General features: G+C 40.6%; 1 protein-coding gene and 2 pseudogenes across 1 annotated transcript; 1 reads left to right on the top strand and 2 right to left on the bottom strand.

Moving 5' to 3' along the window:
* Nucleotides 1-2,096: 2,096 nt before the first annotated feature.
* On the bottom strand, nucleotides 2,097-3,638 carry LOC112880906 (annotated as a pseudogene).
* A 655-nt stretch (nucleotides 3,639-4,293) lies between these two features.
* Nucleotides 4,294-22,122, bottom strand: LOC112879563 (annotated as a pseudogene).
* On the top strand, nucleotides 12,308-14,546 carry LOC112879564. Its single transcript, XM_025943841.1, has 4 exons — nucleotides 12,308-12,651; nucleotides 12,732-12,883; nucleotides 13,355-13,393; nucleotides 13,893-14,546. The coding sequence occupies exons 1-4, from the start codon at nucleotides 12,510-12,512 to the stop codon at nucleotides 13,974-13,976; spliced, it is 417 nt and encodes a 138-aa protein (XP_025799626.1). The 5' UTR covers nucleotides 12,308-12,509; the 3' UTR covers nucleotides 13,977-14,546.
* Nucleotides 22,123-22,714: the final 592 nt, after the last annotated feature.

Here is a 22,714-nt window from a genome sequence, read left to right as displayed (position 1 = left end):
AAGCGGTGCGGCCGCCCTGGGCCCCCGGAATCAAGGGGCCCTCCCCAACAACACATATACTAGGTGTTATACACAGTACACATCAGGAACATTGCACGGTCACGCACGTATCACTGCTAGTCTGCTAATCAGTCCAGACAAAACGTCGGAGATCGTGGGCGCCTGGGCGGAGATCGCGCATGACGCAGTTCCTTGTTCCTCAGCTCAGCCCTCGTGCCCCCTTCAGTCTTGCACGTAACAATTAGCATGGTTTATAATATGAATGGTGATATCACAAATCAATATATTAGGTGTTCGTTGCAGCTAGCTACTGATAATCATCAAATCATTGTACATTGCTCAGGAATAAAATATATTCCTTGAGCTGTGAGTTTTCTGTGACAATCGGTAAAATTTGAGTTCATATAGTACCTTTTGTTGGACTCTTTTACGGCGCACAATACTACCAAGTGGTAGGTGGTAGTATGTAGTATAGAAAAGATCCAATCATCCATTAGAAGGAGTAAAATTATCATTAGTATTTTAATATAAATTGAGCACAATTTTTATATTTTTTGCAAATTAGCCCATATCCCCTCTCCGTGTCCCTTCTCCCTCCCAGGCCGCCGCCCCTCGTGCATCTCCCGAGTGAGCTCGCCTCCTCCCTTCTCGGCCGCCGCCCGTCCTCTTTATCTCGCAGGTGCCGTGTGCCTCCTCCCTTCCAGGCCGTCGGCCCTCATCGTGCGTGCTCCATTCGTGGCAGCGCCCCTGACCGACGGCCGTTTCCTCCCCGTGCCAGCCTTCATCGGGTGTCCTCGTCGGCATCGGCCTGAAGATCGGGTTCCCGCCCTTGGACCGTGGGTGTCGCCTTCCCTTGCTTCGCTCATCCCAACATGCTGAATTTGCTTAGAGTTTATGATCAGTGTTTTCCTTCTGATTTCACCCTAACAATGAATTAGATTGATATGCTTGGAATCTGAACTTGTGATGTCGCTGTGCAGTATCAACTTTGTCGATCATCGCTCTAAGAACATTGTTTGATTTTTCTGCATTCCTGTTTCCTGTAGAAATATACACATTGCTAATGTTGACTGTGAACATATGCATTTCAGTGCTGCGCACTGAAATATTTCTGATAGAATGTTTATAATTGCTCATTGCATGAAGGGGGTTTGCACGGCATTTGAACTCTGATCATGAATCCCTTGCATTTCAGTGCAGTTGACTATGCAAGATGCAATTAGATAACTTAGTGCCTCTTGTGAGGCTCTATGCAAAAGGAACACTGAAGTCTGAAGATCATGCCCAAGCCCAACTTTTGTTGGATTATGCGTTACTGATATAACTGAACTTTGTTCTTTTCCTCAGTTCAGTCGTACCTCCTTCGCTATGTACACGATGCGGATTGTTCTGCATCCTGCAGTGCTGTGCAGATGATTATTGATGCAAAATTCAGTAAGCCTAGTAATGTTTACCGGGAACTAGAAGTACGTTTCTATTCTCTCAGTGGTACTTATCACGATATCATTCTCTGCATTTTTATTTTTCGCTTGCCCTTTCTGAACTCGTGAGGATATGCCTTCTTCATTTCCCTTTTTGAACTGAACTGGAGACGTCGACTTGCATTCTCTGTTCTAGAACGGCAGGAAAGCAGGGAAATGACCTGTTGGCCAATCTTGCCTATGTATCATTTGTCGTGCCGATGATTGATTCTCTCACCAGAACCTTTGCATGTCGATTGATGTTCGTCTTACAATGACTGACTAAGCATTCGAATGCCAGTTACTTTTCTTCAACATGTCTTTCATATGGACGCCAAAAATGCTTGTCACAGACTCACACAGCTTGACTGTTGGAGGCATCACTCTGGAGGATCTCTCATCAGTTGGTAACTGTTCGCCGTATCGCCGCTTCCGCACGCTGGCTGGCTACCAACTGATTCTTGTGCCACATGCCAGGATGTTCGGCTTATGAGTTATGACTTATGACAACCGAACTAAGCAAGTTGCAGTTGCTAGTCTAAATAAGGACTCTTGGATGTCATTTAATTTACTGGTTCTGCTACAATTGCTTCAGATGTCTAGGCAAATCATGGCTACATTATATGACTAGAAATCTTGAGAAAATAAGGCAGAAACTTAATCTTGCCATTTGGGTGCATTATGCTTATGCCCGAAGCAAGGCACTACTATCATTAGACTCCAGAGACAAGGTCACAATAGAATTGCCGTTGCCAATTCTAGATCAATTCGAGCAGCTGACTGATCATAGGTGCACGTGCACCTACTTATCAGTTATCTCTGATGTACAAAGGAGGTTCTCACTTCTCTTATGATGCGAACACCATATAGCACTATGAAATGTGAACTTCCACACTACACGCTAGATGCTGACGGGGTGATCAAGATGATCACTGCAGTTGGTGGATGAAACTGCAGATAACTCCAGCTTCCCTGTCCACTCCTCCCATGGCTTAAGGATGATCGCTCTCTCCACCACGGCCGCATCAACGCAAAGCATCTGCTTGTACTCCTCATCACCAAGTCCACCATTGTCTTTGATTTATTTTCCCACGGATTCCACACAACTGACAGGAGTACATACAGGATTACAATGAGAAATCCGTCACGCTGTTAACAATTAATTTTCTGGTAGGTAACTAAGGCAAACATATCTTACCAACGTCAGGAAGTCCTTCCTTTCTTATGAGAAATGAGCGTTTCTTCTCATGGTCAAGAATTGCTACTACATTTGGGGAGCTAACACAGACTCGATCGACCTGTATAGCAATTGAACAAAAGACTAGAAATCTTGACCCAAGACAGAAAAAAATCCAGTGCAAACGACAACTATATGCTAGAATCTTATACAGTTATGCTTTAAGTATCCACAAAGGCTAGCACATAGTTATATGTATGACTATACCAAGGAAACTGCAGCAATTTACTTGCAAGACTTAAGCTTCCACTAGTTTGAGCAGATTTAAATAGTTTTATAACATCAATCCATCCTTTAAAGTACTGGGAAAAAACTTCACCTCTGACTCAAATGTTATGGCGTCTCCTTGTTCTTCTTTGTGGCTAAGATTGTCAAGATAATCAAGGGTCTCCAGACCTTCTATCCTCACCTCACTGGAATTAACAAGACATAGCAAGTTACGCATGGAACATCACTGAAGGGAGTAGTTAGATAGTGAGGTATAAAAAATCGCTTGCTGGGCAAATAATGCCTAACCTGATGTTACAAACGGAAAGATTTGTGCGATAAGCAAATAAGAAACTGAGTGGCTTGCCATTGACATTCCTGATGCGTGCGACAAGACAGACAAGTCCCCATCTTTCGAAAGAGAGACCCTCAGACGGAATTCAAAACTGCAACCAAATTATAGTCATACATGAGGACTTGAGGAGATTTACATGAAGGAACACAGATATAAAATTACCAGGAGAACTCAACTTTGCATGTTGTCAGTCAACATGAGAAGGCATCTGGATCCCGTCGCTGCTTTGGAGGGATGGCCATAGGGCGAGCAACGGGCGGGGGCCGATACGCCGCCGCGGATGCCTCCCGAGCGACGGGCGGGCGACGGGCGGGGACCGATCCGCCGCCGCGGATGCCTCCCGAGCGGCCGTCTGGGAGATGGCCCATCCTCCTGCCATGTGCTGCGCGTCGGGCACGGCACGTGCCGCCTCACCGGCGGCAAACGACGGAATCACCGTCGGGCCTCCTGAAACCCTAGGTGAAGGGACAGGGGAATGGATGAGGATCGGGATGGATTGGGGAAGAAATGAAAAATAAAAGAACGATAAGAGAAAAATAAAAAATAAAAGGGAGATGATATCACAAATCATTTTGCCCATAATACCCTTATATTACCTGTACTATCTAGCTATACTATCTTATACTACTAATCAACGTTATTATGAGTATAGATAAATCTAGACCATATGATATTTACACACGAGTCATTTTCGTACAGTAGTATATGGTAGTATTGTGCGTCGTAAAACCCTCTTGGTGTTGCACTAGTTTCCAGCTACTACTTTTTACAAAGTTAGCACCATCATGTTATCTAGAAAATATTTATCCAATAGTAATATTCAAAAAATATTTGATATGAATATTTGTATTAAAAGCTCCAAATTAAATTTCGTCCCGGGACTCCAAAATCGCAGAACCAGGCCTGCCCCACCCCCCCCCCCCCCAAAATACACACACGCACAAAAAAAGAACGCCTTCATGAAGATCCAAGTTTTGAGGCACTCAACAAACATGATATATCATAAACAGAGTCAGTAATCTAGAAAACTTGAATTACGGGTCAGATGTACATTTTAAACAATTTAAAATGATTTGATTACATATGCTGCATCATGGCCATATATACAATATGATATGATACACAGGAAAAACGCAAATACATAGACACCACATTTTTCGTCGTCCCTGATGAATCACAGTTCCTTTTTCCGACGTTTTTAACACTATTTATGTTTTTTTCTACTGGTTAGTGAAAATCATTACTGCCTGGGTAATCCTTGTCTTTCTGGTTCGATGGTCCCTGTCAGAGCAGTGAAGAATGTTGTATTCTCAGATGTAGCAGTGAAGAATGTTGTGTGCTCAGAACCGGAGAGAGATTCATTTGAAAGCAACTGCGAGGGCTTGTGGTAGTGATCCACTTGTTTCTGGCCGGTCTCCCTTGATGTCAATGTTCCCTAAAATAGCAGTGATCGTTGAAATGGCAGAAGGCTTCATTTGAGAGCAAGCTTGAGGGGCCTATGTAGTCATACCTGAGCATTTGCCTGAATGCCCTCCAATTCAGTAACTATATCTGAGAAGGAAGGGCGGGCAGATGGCATGGCGTTCCAACATCTCTGCATCAAATTCACTAACCCTGGATGTGTTTTTGCTGGAAGTTGTGGGCGCAAACCCTGGTACAATCAGTACAATTCCTGTGAATACTATTGAGACGTTTGGAAACATTTCTACAAAACAAATTGACACCATATGCTCAGAAAGCCAGGCACATGTATAAATGGGTCAAATCGAATCCAAGAAGAAGTATGTTCGCAGAATTATCTCTTGTTGCACCTTCTGGTTAAAGAAACATAGCTGCTAAAGTGCGTTATGCATATGAACATATATATCTGCTACCAAGAAGCTGAGGAAGATGGCAAGGACCAAACCTCTATCACACCTGCAGCTGCCTGGAGTGGGGTCATGATATCATAGGGAATCTGAAAAATTCAGAGGTAAGACGACTTGAAAGACAAGAACTATACCTTGGATGATTTACAAACGAGTTTCTTTGGCAGATATCTGTGTAAGCTTGTCAATGAAATAATATAATACCTTGGATGTCATAAGCTCCCAGAGCACGATAGCAAAACTATACACGTCTGCTTTGGTGCCGTAGGCCTGATTATTTATAACCTAAACATGCAGAACAAAAGTGATTGAAGAATTTTACAGATTGTACTCGGGAAAAAGATTAGAAACAAATTTTCTGACGGAGTATTCATTACCAATTAAATGCATGGCATGTGGAAAACAACAGAATTTAGATCCTTATAAATACAACCGATCAAAAATAATTGTTTACCTGGCAGTGCTCCTGCTAAAATTTTGGAAAGAGAAATAATTTATTCTTGAAATACGTACTTTTCAATTAATCAAAGATCAAGCTCCATTTGGAGTAAAACAACACAAAATTAAAAGGGGAGGAAAAGGGTGGAATTGTGTTTCCAATTTCAGTTAGCTTTATCGGTCGCAGCTAGAGTAATACCTCTGGTGCCATCCATCTATAGGTCACAGTTTCAGCCGTTATAACACCCTCTTGATCATGGAAACGAGCTAAACCAAAATTTGCCACTTTCACAACCTAGAGAAATGAGCAATAAAGATGACTTATACATTCATATGCTCAGTACGTGCTTTCAATTGTACAACCATGAACCTAAATAGTATGCACCACCAAATAAGAACTTAATAGTCATACATGATTTTTATCCATTAGAAGGTTAGCAGATTTCAAATCTCCGTGGATGATGCCATTCTGATGCAAGTAAGACATCCCTCTGCATACATCCAATGCAAACTTCACAAGCATTGGAAGGTCCAAGACATTATGCTCATTGTGCAAGAAATCGAATAGGTTCCCTCCAGAAATCCATTCTGCAAGATGCAATAAGATATTAAGTTATTACATAAAAGAAATTAAATGCTCTGTGGCGTGTATACTTCTATGGATCAATAGACACGATTTTCATTTCCCACACACCTGCAAGGATGTGACATTTAATGGCGTCTTTAAGCCATTTTTTTAGTGAATGGTAAAAAAACACAAATCAAATTCTTTGGGAAGTCTGATTCTTTGTACAATAATAATTTTTTTTATCAAGACTCAAATGTTGCTAGCATGACGTCTCACCTGTTATTATGCAAGGTGGCCTTGTGCATGAGTCGATCAGTCGAATAACATTGGCATGATGAAGTTCCCTGAAAAAAGTGTGGAAGCTGAAGGAAAGGTACGTATCTTCATCTGATTCTTGTTACTTGCTATTACTTGCAAAAGACAAACTAGTGAAGATAAACTTGTTTTCACTTAAACTTGTTTTCACTTCAGCCTACTGTGAGACTGTTTTCTCTAACCATAATATACCCAGGAAGTACAACTTCAAGGAGAGAATATAACAATAAAGACTTAACAAGTGGTTTCATAGAAATGTAAAATACCTTAACTTGTAGAATTCTTGCTTAAATTCATTCCAAATCTTTTGATTCAAATTCTTAGAATTTAATACATTAATAGCAACGTTCTCGCCAAAGTAAGTCCCATGAAACCTTCACATTAGCATGCACACATCATATGAAGAAAACACTACACAAGATGTTACATGTCGGTCTAAGAGGCATACAGAGTGACTCACATATTGCCACAAGATTCAGAAGCAACCTTCTTCACAATCTTCACCAAACTTTTATTAGTATCTGACACACAATCTTCTTCTTGGAATGGTAGTAACTTTGTTGAAGTTGAGCCAGACCATGAGCCCCTTTCAATTTTCTAAAAGAAAGCCAGTGTTAGTCTTTTGGATAGTGGTTCTATACATATGAATTAGGATCGGAGTTATCATAATGGAATAAGTCCATTTTGGTCCCTCAACTCTTATGTGTGTCTAATTTTGACTCTCAACTCCAATGCCATCTGAACCTGGCACCCCAATGTGCCATTTAATTTTGACCCATGAGCATTAGTACGTAACAACCTTGAACTATGTGCAGACAGCTAAAAACTTGGCAGATCCTTTTACAAAAGGCCTATCAAGAAAGATAATTGACTGAGGCATATAGAGAAATGGGCTTGAAACCTACCTAAATTCTACCATAGTGGTAACCTATCTTATATGAATGGAGATCCCGTGGAGTAGGATAGTGACACAAGCTATTGGTAGGATGAGAGCAGAGTACCTTTATTATAAAAGGTTAATCCATTGGAGATGCATTACTCCCCTTATCTGTATGGTAGGTTGGATAAAACCTTAATGTATTCCGAGTGACTCATCTAAGAAAAGATATTGTCCTATAGAGTATCTTATAAGGAACACACCTATGTGATCCTGATCGGTAGTCAAAGTCTATGAGATAGGGTAATCTATAGAAGCTCATGAAAAGGCTAGGATTATGACTTATACGCTCCAAATAGGGATGCTTTCAGCAGCCTAGTACTATTAAAAGGCATTGGTTAAGCTTGTTCGCACAAAACTACCGATTGAAGCTATAGTCCATTGTTCAATTGTGGATAAGTGTAGCTTCTGCTCTAGGTATGTTTCCAACCCTAATTAGATCTCCATTAAAAAATGGTATATCAAAACAACAGTGAAAGTGAGAGCATTTTCACTTGCCTTGATATTTGGTCTTGGCCCATTTTATTTCCAATTAAATCAATAAATTCCAAGATAAGAAGAATGACGTAACAGACGCATGCTCGCTTACCTCATCGGGCCAAGGTAGTCGGCCTGGTGTGGCGAAGTGAGGCGAGGCGAGGCGTGGTGTAGCATGCCATACGAGACGTGACGTGACTGTCATGTGGTGCTGGTATTGGTTAAGTTTTGTTGATCATTATGGTGGAGCATTAGTCCATGGGTTGATGACTGTAACGGTTGAATTCAACGTTAAATAATTTTTTCTGTTACCGGTAACCAACGAATCATCATTTCTGTCCGTTGTCTATCCAGGTTCAGTGAACCTTTCTACCTAGGTGCCTATATAAGAGAGGTCTCCCCTCCTGTCTTGAATGCAAAAATAGACATCCCTCCCTTGTTCTCCTATTGCTTCTGTGCTTTTGCATCTCCGTCCCAGCATTCTATGTGCACAGGTTGCTGGGAGACTTGTCCTCAGAAGCCAGCCATCCGAGATCTGCTCGGGATAGGCACGCAATAAGGTTTTTCATGAGCGCAATCCTTGTGTGACTGCTCACAGGTGATCATGTCTGCTGTTCTCCAAATCAGTCAAGATTTTGGTCGGATCTAGTCGAACTACATAGTTGAATAGGCACCGGTCCCGCTTCTGGATATACAGGTTTATTTGTTCTGTTAGAGATGTTCTTTATAGATTTTATATTGTTCTTATTGACTAAATATGTTTTTATGACGTAGTTCTGCATGTATGTTCTTATTCGCTCCTTTCATGACCTGGTTCATGATTTATTGTGATTTTAATATACAAAAAATTCCTATTAATTTTAATAGTGGCATACATGGGTTAGCCTGTCATATCAATGTTTTGTTTCTATGGCTTTGTTTTTGTTTGAAGAAGGAGAGAAATGGCGAGATGGAAGAGGGAGGAGTGAATGATAGCCGGGCCCAAGCCATGTAAAAAAACTGGCAATTTGTTGGAGAAGCTGCTGCCACACCCCCTCAAAACCCAGGTATTGGGGTTTTTTCGAAGTGGGTGTCCAAAATTAGACAAACATAAAAGTTGAGGGGTCAAATATGGACTTATTCCTATCATAAGTGAGATAACTTTAAGTGATAAAATTGCATATTAATAAGAAATCAAATACCTTATTTCTCAAAATCAATTCTCCTAGCGCCTTATGCAAACCTTGAACATCCTGATGATCACTCCATGCAAAATTATCAAACTTGAGTAGAGTGTAGAAAAAAAATTGTTCATATATAATTGGACCATAACACTTTCATCATTTAGGTAATTCAGAAAATCACATGATAAGAAACTAAAATTACCTGCCATCCATCAACATTAAAGCAATAAAGAGTATAACCATCCTTTGTTGAGAAAATATGAGCTTCCTTAATTTTCAGCCCAATGTCCACAAGCAAAACGGACAGCTGTCAGAACGAGTTTTACACAATTAGATGCTATGTGGTGCCTAGAAAGTAAAGAAAGCACACAATGAACAATTGTTAGTCTGTTCTTGACACTGGTAGAGGATCAACAGACATTACCAAATATTAGTACCTCTAAGGGCAAGGAAGATTGAAACAAGTATTAGCTACTGTTAGCAGTGCTCTTGAACACGACCTAGAGCTAGAGGTAGATGAGCACATGCATAAACTTTTATGCTGCTGGATCAAAGACCCCAGCTGGCCCCTTCTCTATATTTATACATGATTGATGATGTATGGCATACCTCCTACAGTGCTTGGACACACTGCAACTACTACCATTTTCATGAGGTCATGCCTCAATTTACTGCAGCATGGTTGCTCTTACTGCTACTACTACTGCCTACGGCCTTTATACATGGCATGTCTGACACTAGCATAACCAAAATACTCTTACAGATTACACCAATAGCTACAAAGGTGATTACCATACAAGCAGACATGGTAAAAATGGGCTACTAGATCTAAGATTATTAAACAGAAAGTAGTAAATAATATACGTGGTTTAACTCTTACAAAAATTGTGTTGTAAGTGTAGAAAAGCTTACCTGTGTAAGGTTACTGGGATTTTCGACCGTGGATAATATAATCTCATAATTGCGTGCATATAATGTATCTGGCCTGTCAGATGTGTAGAGAGATACAATTAGTCCAGTCATGAGAAAATCGAAAAGTAGGATTTTATCTGGACAAAAAAGGGCTATTTACATGTGCACGTCTACAGGTTCAGTGTGAACAAATCTAGTGCAAACACAAAGTAATTTTTCATAATACTCAAGCTAGATATAGTGTGGTGCAAATAGAAGGGTGCAATATTTACTTTTATTGCAACTGTGATACCATTATTTTTAAAACTGTACTTAAATGCATCAATTTGTTAACATGTTAAGTCATTTTGTTAGTCCAATGAACAGCAACGAAAACAGTGAGAATATGCCATTTCAAGCTACCATTGCATGGAAATGAATAAAATCCATTTGTACCAGCTGCAACTTCAGCAACCGTTCCCATTTACTATTGTAGACATATTGTGTATCTTTTACCTTTGTTCTTATGCATCTATTGCTAGCAGCTGTACACCTCAGCATCATAAGTTAACTACTTGTTCTTTCAAAGGTTCAGGAAAGGTAGCGGTGAGAACAAGTTTTGAAACGGACAAATATGGGATACTATAATTCTTCATATCCAGACAATGCTAACTCCCTTTGAAATCCTAGATGATTTGAAAACACAGATTGCAAAGCCCTTCTTCCTGCAGATCATCATTATGTCCTGGAGTATTTCGACAGTCCGAAACAATGTTATCTTTAAGCAACAACCTTTTCTCCTGCAGCTTTGCAAACGTCTTCAAGCATGAATTTGCCATGGTTGTCCATAGAGTAAAGAAAGCTTACTTCCTGGGGATAGTAGAATGGTTCGAGAATATGTTGTAATCTTTTTTTTTGTGCTACTTTGTAACATGTTTTCCTCTTTTTTAATATGTAATCAGAGAGGCCACAACCCCTCCTGTTCCATAAAAGAAGGTCACTCCAAATAAATAAAAGAAGAAAAGAAAGCACGGCGCATATGTACCCGGTAGATAGAGCAACCTCAGTAGCAGCCCCTTCCTGGCTTCCATTATAGTGAGTTACCTCATCCACATCTTTATCTTCAAGCTTCAATCAAAGTGTAACATAAGCAATCCTAACTAACATTATTTACTTGTAATAACTAAAAGAAGTTTTATTGGTGATATTGTAAATAAACATACCAGAATAAATTACAAGAACAAAACGAGAGATGAGCCTACTTTTGTTTTCCTTGATTCCTTCCTTTTTGTAAACTATAGCTTCTTAAATATATAACCAGTAAAGCAAATAGAAGAAATACGATAGAAAAGTAGCCCCAATTCAGGGAAAAGTTGGGGGGATCAGATTATTGTAAATGAAATAACATATAACAAAATGTTGTCAACATTCTACACAAAATCAATCCAGAGACTTCTTTTTTGTCCACAGCATATAATTTAGTTGTTGATTCATTTTATTTATTTATATCATGAATAAAATACTATAACATAGTTATATTTGCATCCCCAATCTAGTAGACTAATTCTATGTTAAAAGATGAATTTTTATTGCATCACGACACACTGGTTTAAATAGTTTTCATGGCAACATAATTTATTTCGGCCAAAAAATTCAATTGTTGGAGCAAATAAAGATGGATCAGTACCTTGATCAACTTTTCAGTATAATATTGCTAATAGTACTACGTGTTTTACAAGAACATTAACTCTTGGCCAATGCAACAAGAACAAAACAAAGATTCAAACCAAAGTTAGAAATATATTTACCCTTAAACGGACAGCAAATGCTGGGCGTTTATCAGAATCCTTTGCTTCTGCCAAAACCTTCTTGTGGATTAAGATGTCCTCTGCTTTAAAAATATCCAGATCTAGCTGATATCTACAAAGCAATAGAAGAAAATTAGAATAGCATTAAAATAGATGGAGGAATTCAGCACAATATTAAGTTTAATCTTAAAGGTTGTGCCTTCAAAGCTACAGCCATAGAGGCTGTTGCAAAGGTGGCTCAAATTGTATTTAAAGAATGATTGTCCCACTAGTAATATGATTTCCAGTTATATTAGAAGAGAGTTGGTGGAAGAATCGGTTTTATTAAAGAGAGGTGCCACCTCGCACCACAGCGCTCGCCGCCCAACGGCGTGCCAAGTGTCCTCCAGCAGTTTTGCAAAAACGGCCTTGCGTTTTCACAAAATCAATATTCTGTACAACTTAACATCCTGAACGATAAACATGTAGCAATATTTTTCAAATGGAACCCTAAACTAAATTTCCTCGGAAACCAAGTCCCTTTTATGGAAACCCCCTGCAGCGATTTTGCAGGGAGCCCCTCATCGGGATGAGCCCGAGCCCGAGTCCTAGGCGCACCACTCCCTCCATTCCTCTCTATCCAGCGCAACAGCCGCCTTCTCTCTCGCAGGCCAGCTAGCGGATTGGCCGGATCCGGCCTCGAAAGCCGCAGATTCGATATTGATGGCCGTGGGCCTGAGCCTGGAGTCTTGGCCTTCAAATGCGTCAGACTTGCACTGTCCTCTGCTAGCTATCGATGAACAACGATGCGACAGAAGCCTGGAGCGGCGGCGATGTCTTCGCTGCCTTCGCCGCCAACACCAACGGCTTGCTCCTCGTTGGCATTAATCGGCATTCATCGATGTCAAGAGGGGGCTATGCCGAGCCGACGCCATCGGGCCCGAGCAGGTATCCATCCCATCTCCGCATCCTCTCTATGACATCTCTCTCTTCCTCCCAGCCATTTCATTTCCTTTCAATATCCCCAGATCTATCGAGCACCGACGCAGAGGGTCAAGACAACAAGAGTAGCCGGGGCAAGCAGTGCCCCAGTGTGCCTGCCCGAGCAGAGTGCCGGGGCCGAGGTCTCGTCCCGTTCGTCGCCTCGTCCGGGCTTGTCCCCCGTAGCTGTGGACACAAGGTACTGCTATGTTTTCGATTCTTGAACCAGGCCTCAAGCTTTTGTGCCTGCTATGCTATGCTTGATCTCTTGTGCGCTGTGTGTCAAGTCTCTACTGAATTGCTAAGGATTCAATAGTTTAAGAATTTAGATTCACGTATTCTGAAGCCTGAAGACTCTTGTTATCTTATGCACCATTAGCTGCATATGACATTGCTATTGCTTTGGAGATATGTGATTCCTGAACTTCTTGTTGATTTTAGGACGAAAAAGGTCAGAGGCATAAGATGTCTACTATTGTATTGTTCATTGTTGCCTTTGGTTTTTGGTTCGGTGTTCATTTCTGCAACAAATAATTCAAATTGATATGATGGGTGTTCAGATTGGAAAAAGGAAAGACAACAAAAGTTTTGCTACTTCTAACTGAAAGTCTATGGTTTATCTTGCTCAGATGCAAGAACTGAGACAATGGTGCGATGTGTTCTTCTGCAGGTCGACAAGGAGATGGAGATCAGGCAAAAGAAGGAGCAGGTGCCTAGAGCATATCTGACTCTAGCTTTTAACAGGCAATTTGTGCCTAAAAAGTAGCATGTGCCAACCCCAGTCAACAAAGCAACAAGCTGTAATCACTGAACTTAGGCATGGGGTGGTTCTTTCAATCTGAGTTTGCTATATGTGAGGGGATAAATTAATGGTTGGTAGTATGTGATGTGTACAAGACTAAAAATAATGAATGAGATTTTGTCCAATTAAGCTCTAAAATGGAAAATTGTGTTTTTAAATTTTTTTCTTTTTTGATTTCCAGCTTGATTTGATCTGAATGTTCCTTTTTATTGCAAGTTTTTTAGAAAAAGAAAAGAGAAAGTTGAATAGCTGATGATTCATGGCAGTTATTTGTAGCTAGGTGTTAATATGTTTGAATGCTCATTGCTCAAGCAATATGATTTGTCAGTCTTAGTCTTGGCAGAGTGCCCCTTTTAGCATCAGGATATGCTACTTGATCATTTTTCTTCATCTCATGGTTTATCAGAAATCTATGAAATCAAGGCATCATCGGCTTCCTTATGAGTCAATGCTATACATGCTTCTCCAAGGGGGAAATAAGTACCAATAAAAGGATATGACTCCTTTGTTTCATATTTTATCATCGGTTTAACATATTTTTTTATTCCAATCCTCAACTGGAGGATTAGATGGTAAGTCTCTCTTATGGTGTCATCCATTTTGTTGTTAATTTTTGTTATCCGTGTGGCAGCATACCTATGGTAAAGATGTCAATGAATCTTGAGTCCTTATTTTCTGGATTTTCATAACCAAGCTAATCTCTTCCCGGTGATTTCATACTGATAGCCTGGGTGGAGTACATCCAACACAAGGGGGTTTCTTTACCATGATATCAAGGTGCCAGACAACTTCCTGCCGGGCACTAATATTTACTGATAAAACTGTTTTGGTGGTGACTGTGTCCCAATGCATAGTTGCTGCTGTATTGGGCATTTTTTGCTTCAGCTCATTATCAGCGAATAAGCACAAATTCCTTTATCTTTTAATACAATATGCCCTTGCGATGGACAAATTATTTCAGTTGATGTAAGCATTTTAATTTCTGTAGATTGAATGTGTGCCACACCAGTTCATGTATTTGGAGTATATATTTTTTTATTATAAACAAATATTTGGATGATTCTCTTATGAAGAATCCTTGTGTATAACAGTTGAAAGATCTGATAATACCATCCTACCACTATAACATGAGAAAAATCTGCATGTAGCTTATGATTTGTTATGATTTGTTCAATTCTTTTAGTGCTTATTTCTAAATTTGGTATAAGTTTTTTGCATATTTTTAACATATTTTCAGGAGTACTTGTTTCGCAACATAATAAATATTTACAAAAAAACTGACATAGACTTTTCATATTTTTATTGTATTGTTACGAGTATGATAGGGTGTGCGCGCGCTTGATGTTCTAGTATGTTTAACAAGAGGTGGAGGCCATATCACGCCAATGCAAGACAAGGCTCATTCATGGTTCGTGACACCCAGCCCAATTTAGATGTGGCGGTACTGGCTTATTTATGAGTGTTATGAGTGTTGCGTGCACATGTTCAGTTTAGAATCACCACCCGCTAGTTGAGGGTGGAGCCCTGCTAGTTGAGGGTGGAGCATTTGTCCTCCAGCCATAGCACCTTCGAGTTGATCATTTTACACGAAGCGAGGATGTAAGTGTAAGTAGGATGTTATGTGTATGCGGGTCCGTCCCTCGGAAGGGCTGGGCAGTGCGGTTTTAGAGGATGGGTGTGACAAATGGTACCAGAGTCGACCCTCACGGTTCCGCGTACGAGTTAGTGTGCGGGCATATAGCGCGTGGCGTGTGTGGGCCCTGGTGGAATGCATGGCATATGGTGCGGCACTAGATGTGCGGTTGTGTGCTGAAGGGGACCTTCCTAGATACGGGTTAGTGTGCGGGCATATGGCTCGTGTGGGTTCGGATGGGACACTCAGTATGGCATATAGCGCTGGCACTGGATGTATGGTGGTGAAATTGGACCGACGAGGACGTCGGATCCTTTGAGATAGGGTGTATGTGACATCCAGTCCAATTTGGATGTGGTCCAGTAGTGGCCCATGAGTGCCGCATGCACATGTTTAGTACCACTACCTTGCTAGTTGAGCAAGGGTGGAGGCAACTTATAAGCCTTTGTCCTCCTGCCATAGTACCTTCGGGTTGATCTTTTTACACGAAACGAGAACAAAAGTGTAAGCATGGTGCTATGTGTATGCGGGTCCGCCCGTCGGAAGGGCTGGGTAGTGCGGCTTTGGAGGATAGGGTGCGATATGGTTGCAGCAATTAGAAGCGCTCAAGAGAATTAGAGATATGTTAATTCGTTAATAGTGTATGCTTGTACAGGATTAGAATTTGAAGCTCCTAAAAGGTTCCAAAGAGTTATGTAAAGTAAAATATTCTTGTGAGACCATCCTTAAATAATTTAAGGTTAGCTTTGCAAATATCAGTTATTGTTATGGGTTGCTTGCTGTCCTTATCTGTATTCTCTACAGGGTCTAACACATTTTTTTAAATACATTCTTTTCTCATCATCACAATATCTGGATGATGTGCATAACAAGGAGTATTATCAGTCTAAAAACTAAGATAACAGGAAGCCTCCAAGAACTTATAACCACAAAAGAGAGGGAAACTTTCATGTTTAAATGATCTCAAACCATGCAAACTGTTAGAAAATTAGCCTTATCGACGACGAGCCACCTGCTAATCTCCATTAGTGGAAGTGACAATTGAATCTACCGAGACGAACTCGCAAGATCATAGACGACACCAGGGACGACATGATCTTTGTTGACGTGGTTCAACCGAAGCCTACATCCCCGAGGCATGACTTACGGGCGTTCCTCCCTAATATCGCAACACTAGCCACTTTAGGGTCCTAGTATTATGCCGTCTCCCTCCTATGAGCCTGTCACTGTGTCGTCATGGTTACAACAGCAGCCCTCCTTTCATATTTACGAGAGGATGTCCGGGTTAGAGAGTTTGGCTCGAACTCTACTCGACTGCTAAATACAACTCAAGTCACATCGTAACCAGACTCAGTGCAAATATTCGATACAATGTCTAACACAAATTGTTAGCATTATTCTTGTTACTAGAAGGCCATGTCCAGGTTCAAGTAGTGTCTAGGTTCAATACTATTAGTGGTAGCAAGATTTCAGCCTTTAGTTAAACAAAATAATATGCAGATCATATGGGCATTGACTGCATTAATTAGGAGAATATCATGTGCATGTGTGCAGCCCTGTATCAACTATATATATGTGAGAAAACGATCAGGACTAGCACGGCCACATCGATAAAAAAAAACTACTTCTGTTGTTTTGTGCTTGTGTGTGAGTACACCATAAGAAATACTAGTGTGTGTTTGTGATAAACACTCAAGAGAAAGGGAGTGATTTCCAACACAAACATACTCCCTTCAATTCACAATACTTGTTGATTAACTTTGGGCACATGGAAGTGATTCATTTAACAACCAGTACAATATGTATAATATTTCTTTAATGTTTTTTCATATAACTTAGGGTTGTTGTTTTCTCTATATTATTTTTGTTAAATAATGACCAAGGGTTTTGTAATTTATTTTATACAATCCTTAGGTGTGAAAACAAATTAGCAACCAAGAATCCTTTGCCAACATTTTCCAACCAAAAAATATCAACCACTTAGTAAATAACTCTTGAGAAATACCTTAATTAAAATAAAGATCCTTGATACCCATTTGAAAAAAATATATAAAAGAAGGTCAATAATCGTTCGCCATTCGCACAAAGTACTCAAACCATATTATAAATCTAGTAATGCACGGCATTTAATTTAGTAGGAAAAGGAAATTGAGATGGATTTTACAGCAAACTTTGAGTATATTAACCAAAAAGGTACGTGGAAGTATTTGAGTGTAAGAAATGGATCCTTTAGATCATAATTGTGATTTTGGTGATTGAGTGACAACATAGTCAATGGGACTAATAAGTTTGTGAGACCATATTTGTAGAATTTCTAGATCCATGGATGAGACAGCTGAGATGATTTGGACAAATTGCAGCAGGAATCAGTCGACTGATTAAACCGACAGCATCAATTTATAATGGGTAAGTGCAACGAAGAATTGCAACGACGAACAAGTGAAGAGAAGTCCAGTAGCACCGGTTAAACCGACGCTATGGACAGTAAGCGTCGGTGTAATGTCAGATTGATCTGGTGATATGCATAGAAGCTCCGGAAGGTTTTTGGCAAAAGTGCCTTCAGCACCGATTGAGCCGATGGTGAAAAATACTTCAATGTGCTCGAGAGGTTTTAAAGTTGCAGATGGCTGGCTCAGCAAAGTGTTCAGCTCCGGATGAACCGATATCTGTTGGTGCAAGGTGTCGGTGCAATGACGTCAGCAGAAGTAGGCCGTTAGAATTTAATGGCTACCAGGCAAGCTCAGTGTGACCGGTTAAACCGACACCAATGACCGGTTTAACCGACGCTCTAAGCCTTTTGGCAGAAAAGCGGGTAACGGCTATAAGCTGCCCCTCTAGCCTATTTAAGCGCCTCACCTCGGGTCATTTGAGGTTGTTAGTGTTCGGAGAAGTCACATGCACACTGAAGAAGACCTCCAAGCCACAAGAGTGCTAATTGATCACATTCATAGGCTTTAGCACATACTATGAGAGTGTTAGGGCTAGTTTAGCCCCAGAGAGAGTGAGAGAGCAAGGTGTTGTTGCCTTGTGCATGGTTCTAGAGTGAACCACCGCTGTAATCTTGGTAGCTCACCGGCAAGTCATCGACCCTTCGGCTTGGTGTGGAGCGGCGACGATGGCTTTGTGCGGGGGACGAGGAGACCCCTCCCCATGGGAAGCTCCGTATTGAAGGCGGCATCAAGGTGACCGGGGGGCTTGGCATGAGCTGTGGCCGAGCCTTTGTGGCAAGTCAAGAGGAGTCCCGGAAGAGACTTGGTGACCGTAAAGCAATATTCATCAACAACGTGGATTTGAGGTGGCCTAGTGCCTACCGATACCATAGAATAAATTCTCGTGTCAAGAGTTTGCTTCCTCTCATCTCCCCTTTACGTTTTCATATTTTATACGTGCAACTTGTGTATCTTTACTTCCTTAGAGTAGGCCCAAGCTAGAATTGGCTATATGTTGCAAAACTTATTTTAGGATGAGGGTTTAACACTAGATGAACCGTAATTGCACATCTAAATAGCATATTCTAGCTTATGTTTTGTGCAATTTAGTTTCAGCTATAGGTTAAGGTTTTAAATTTGCCTAATTCACCCCTCCCTCTTTTAGGCTACGAGCACCAATTCCTCATATTGGGGGCTTATAAATATGTCGAATTGTTAATACGCAAAGGACATGAGCATAATGGTCAGGTTTAAATCCAGGCAGTCGAAAAGAGATTGGAATATGGTGCGGTGAACCCCCTACCATAGAAAAGATATTCTTAAATTTTTGTGAAGATTCTTAATAAAGAGTATGCGTCTCATATGAACTGTCAATACGACAGCAACAACACAAGTATCAAGATGGAAATATCCCTACATGGATTGAAACATAAAAAATATCCCGGTCCAAACTCAGACAATTTTGTACGAATTTAGATTGCACATACTAAAAATTCATGTAGCTTAGTTGGTTAAATTTATTTCCCTAAGGTGGAACCTGTCTATTTAAGTCTCCAAGTAAGCATAGATGCTCATATTTTTCAACTAATTGTTTTTCAGTGGTAATACAAGGTGGGTGACTTGTTAGTCTTATTGGCCATAGAGTTGGAATATCCATTCCTAGCTACGTTCACAGAGGTGAATGCATATAAGAGATAAAAGATGTGTCTTAGAAAGAATGAAAATCTTCGGACCGCAAATCATTTGGCACATAGAAACTTCATAGTGAAGCAAGTTAAGTCACCTCAAGGGAAGCCGGGCAAAGTGGGCCTCGAGTTGCTCGCGGAACTCGGGAACAAGCGCCTCCTCGAAACCTTCTTGGACGAGGCGTTCATACACCTCAGAGCATATATCGGCAGCGTGCACGGGTGCGGCGGCTGGAGGCGGAGATGAATTCTCGCTGACGTCCTCTTCGACGCCACCGCCGCTGTAACGGCTCCCATTAGCTGATGTGGGTGCAGCATTGCGAGGCAGAGACGAGTTCTCGCTTGTTCTGATCATTTGTTTTGTCGAACAGACTTAAATTAATACTCCCTCCTTTTTAAAATATTAGTCGTTTTGACTTTTTTAATTTACAAACTTTGCAATGCATAAAATCATTTACCTTATACGGGCATGCTTTTGTCCATGACTGTTAACATCATTGGCAGTTTCCGATGGCGTTCTCTCCTTCCTTTTATGCAAAGCGGGGGCATTTGGAACAGGTCCCTGCTGAAGCACACATAATGATATTTTACAATTTGTACTTTCTTCTGTACAATTTTTTCTTTACAGGAATTTAGCTTTCCAAATTGGACAATCATATCTTACGCTTTAAACAACGATGCTGCAGCATATCTTTTACCATTGAATTATTAAAAATGTAAGCGGCGAAGAGAAAGTAAATTGATCAAACCTGATCCATCTCTGTCTCATTCAGCTTCTGGACAATATCCCCTATGCTCGGCCTTTTCCTTCGGTCAGTTTCCAGACAGCTTAAGGCTATTTTGATGCATCTCTTCACTTATTTGGAGGATGACTCAAGCATGCACATTTGCGTTGCCTGTAGCCTGTTCCTCCAGTTTTCATGTACCTATATCAGATTACAACATAAATGGTACTACATCGGAAAAACTATAGTAACATTTTGCCAAGATTGTCAAGTGATCTTTCACAACAATTTTGTCTTAAAAAATGATAATGACAAGCAGCATTTTCTCACAATCTCAATGAATTGCTGGGGAGACATATCAGAACATTTGGAGTAGCCCGTAGGTCCTGTCATTATCTTTATGATTACCACACCCAAACTGAATATGTCGAACTTCTTTGAGATTAAGTTGCTCTCTATGTATTCTGGCGGCAAGTACCCCCTGCACGCATGACACCATATATACATGGGTGTTGAGTAGTCAGAATTATTTGAGATTATGTTTCATGCTTACAGGAAATTTCAGTTAGCATGAAGCTTACTGTGTTCCCATAAAACTTTTCGTGATCAGCGTTTGTTCTTCCCCGAAGAGCCGTGACAAGCCAAAATCTGCGATTTTTGGCACCATCTTCTCATCCAGCAATACATTGGCTGGTTTTAAATCCAAGTGATAAATAGGAGGTTTCAATTCCTCGTGAAGGTATTTCAATCCCATGCAAATCCCCTTAATTATCGCATAGCGTGTGTGCCAATCAAGTCCATCATACTCATCTGTGTTATAGCAACAAACAATGATTATTATCTCAAAAATTGGTTTCCAGGTATCATTCCTAACTTTATATATAATTATTCTATATGTAGGGAACAGTCTTACCAGAAAGATACTTGCCAAGGTTTCCATTTTGCATATACTCGAAGCAGAGTAACCTATATATCTTGTCAGCAAGAACTAGTTTTCCATTGTACTTAACAAGTTTTTTCTGAATTTCATAGCAATAGCTAACAAATTGCACAATGTTTTGGTGCTGGAGCCGTACAAGGTTGTTGAGCTCATTCTGAAATTGCTCCTCCTCAAGCCCTGGCATGTCATAAAGCATCTTCACTGCAATCTTCTCCCCATCTTTATGCACGCCCTATTCAACATCTCACATTGATGATATATTAACTTGTAGTAAAGTAAACAATGCCACAATTTGGGTCCATGTATATATCTCTTGTTCAAGCTAGTTTCGCGAAGCTAGGGCTACATTCTTCCACCATAAAATAAGATTAGAAGATAATAAAATTTTGCAGGTCAATCTATTTGCAATAAGATATGTGGTATGTGTCATTCCTAGTTTGTTCAATATTTCCCCAATACCAGCAGCAAAACGCAAAGAACTTTACCATAAAAACTTGGCCATATGCACCGCTTCCAATTATCCGCTCCTTAGAGAAACCATTCGTAATTTCTTTTAACAAATGGAATGGGATGACCTTTGGCACATCACTGCTTGTATGATCCGTGCTATGGCTTTCCATCTAGTAGAAAACCGCATGGAAATTACTTAACCGTGTTCTGCAGAAGAGAAGGTACACGTTTTAAACTGAATTTAAAGATTAGAATTAGAATATCATGAAAAAACCTAAGGCCAATGAATTTAATCCTCCTCCTCCTACAATAGTACTAGACAAAGCGATTCACAACCGTGTAAGAATCATCACAAAGCAGTTGCAAATGACCAAATAATTCAAGGAGGAATAGTATGTGATGAGAAAATAAAGAATCGACCTTAGTTGTGCCCTAGACTGTAGGGATCAGGTAATCGATTTACGTATGGATTAAGTGGCCAAGTTAACATTTCTAAAGAAACACACATAGATCTGTGATGATCAAAGAGCACGAACATGAGCACTCGGCGAGCGTCATGGCCAAACACATACAGATCTGCTCCATGAGACTATCCGACACTTGAGCAACGAAGCAGGTTCCTAAGATCACCGGTGTAATAACTTACCTGAGCTATAGGCCGGCAGGCTGCTGCCGCTGCCGTGGAAAGGATGATGATGTGTCGTCGACCACGTCAGTATCGACGAGGCGATAGCCAGTGGAAGGAAATCTATACCGTGAGCAGACTAGACTAGCCTTCGATCGGGCTGGAGAGTGGAGACGGACCGAGAGAACTGAGCCTGCAGGGAGCCGGCCAACAGCCAACTTGCATTTCTTTGGGAATCCAGTAGTCCATTTGGTGACATACAGATGGCGTGATCGATAAAACCAAGACTATTTTATTCAAAGAAAAAAATGAAACCACGACTGCAGCAACCTGGATTTGACCGACGCGGTGTGACTATTGCAAGTCCGATTTCTTTCTCTGTTTTTTTCTCCTTACAAAAGTTTTTGTTTAACCATATATTTTTTATAATCTTAGATGTCTGGATGCTCTATCTATTCATATTCGCAGATGAGTACCGGTCTAAATGTTATTAATTAATTAATAGAGAATTTTTTCCGGTACGTTGAAGGATCCAGATCCAATAGTTAAAAGTGATAAAAAGTGATAAGAACCTGTTACGAAGAACTTAAGATGTGGACCGGAACCTATAATTTTATGGACCAGGAACCACTCATGAAAATAATGCTAAGGGTATTTTGCTTTATCGTTTCAGTTAGTAATATGATCGATTAAAGTCGCTTCACATCTCGGCATCTACCTCTGCATCATGTCCATCGCTGC

Source organism: Panicum hallii, chromosome 2, assembly GCF_002211085.1.
Source record: "Panicum hallii strain FIL2 chromosome 2, PHallii_v3.1, whole genome shotgun sequence".
NCBI lineage: Eukaryota > Viridiplantae > Streptophyta > Magnoliopsida > Poales > Poaceae > Panicum > Panicum hallii.
This window is presented reverse-complemented; position numbering and strand designations above follow the sequence as displayed.

Excerpts from the sequence above, each read along its gene's own strand:
- LOC112879564 (XM_025943841.1), top strand. The coding sequence starts at position 12,510 with ATGCGACAGAAGCCTGGAGCGGCGGCGATGTCTTCGCTGCCTTCGCCG. Across the intron at positions 12,652-12,731 it reads ACGCCATCGGGCCCGAGCAG|ATCTATCGAGCACCGACGCA; the intron begins GTATCCATCCCA and ends CAATATCCCCAG. Across the intron at positions 12,884-13,354 it reads CCCGTAGCTGTGGACACAAG|GTCGACAAGGAGATGGAGAT; the intron begins GTACTGCTATGT and ends GTTCTTCTGCAG.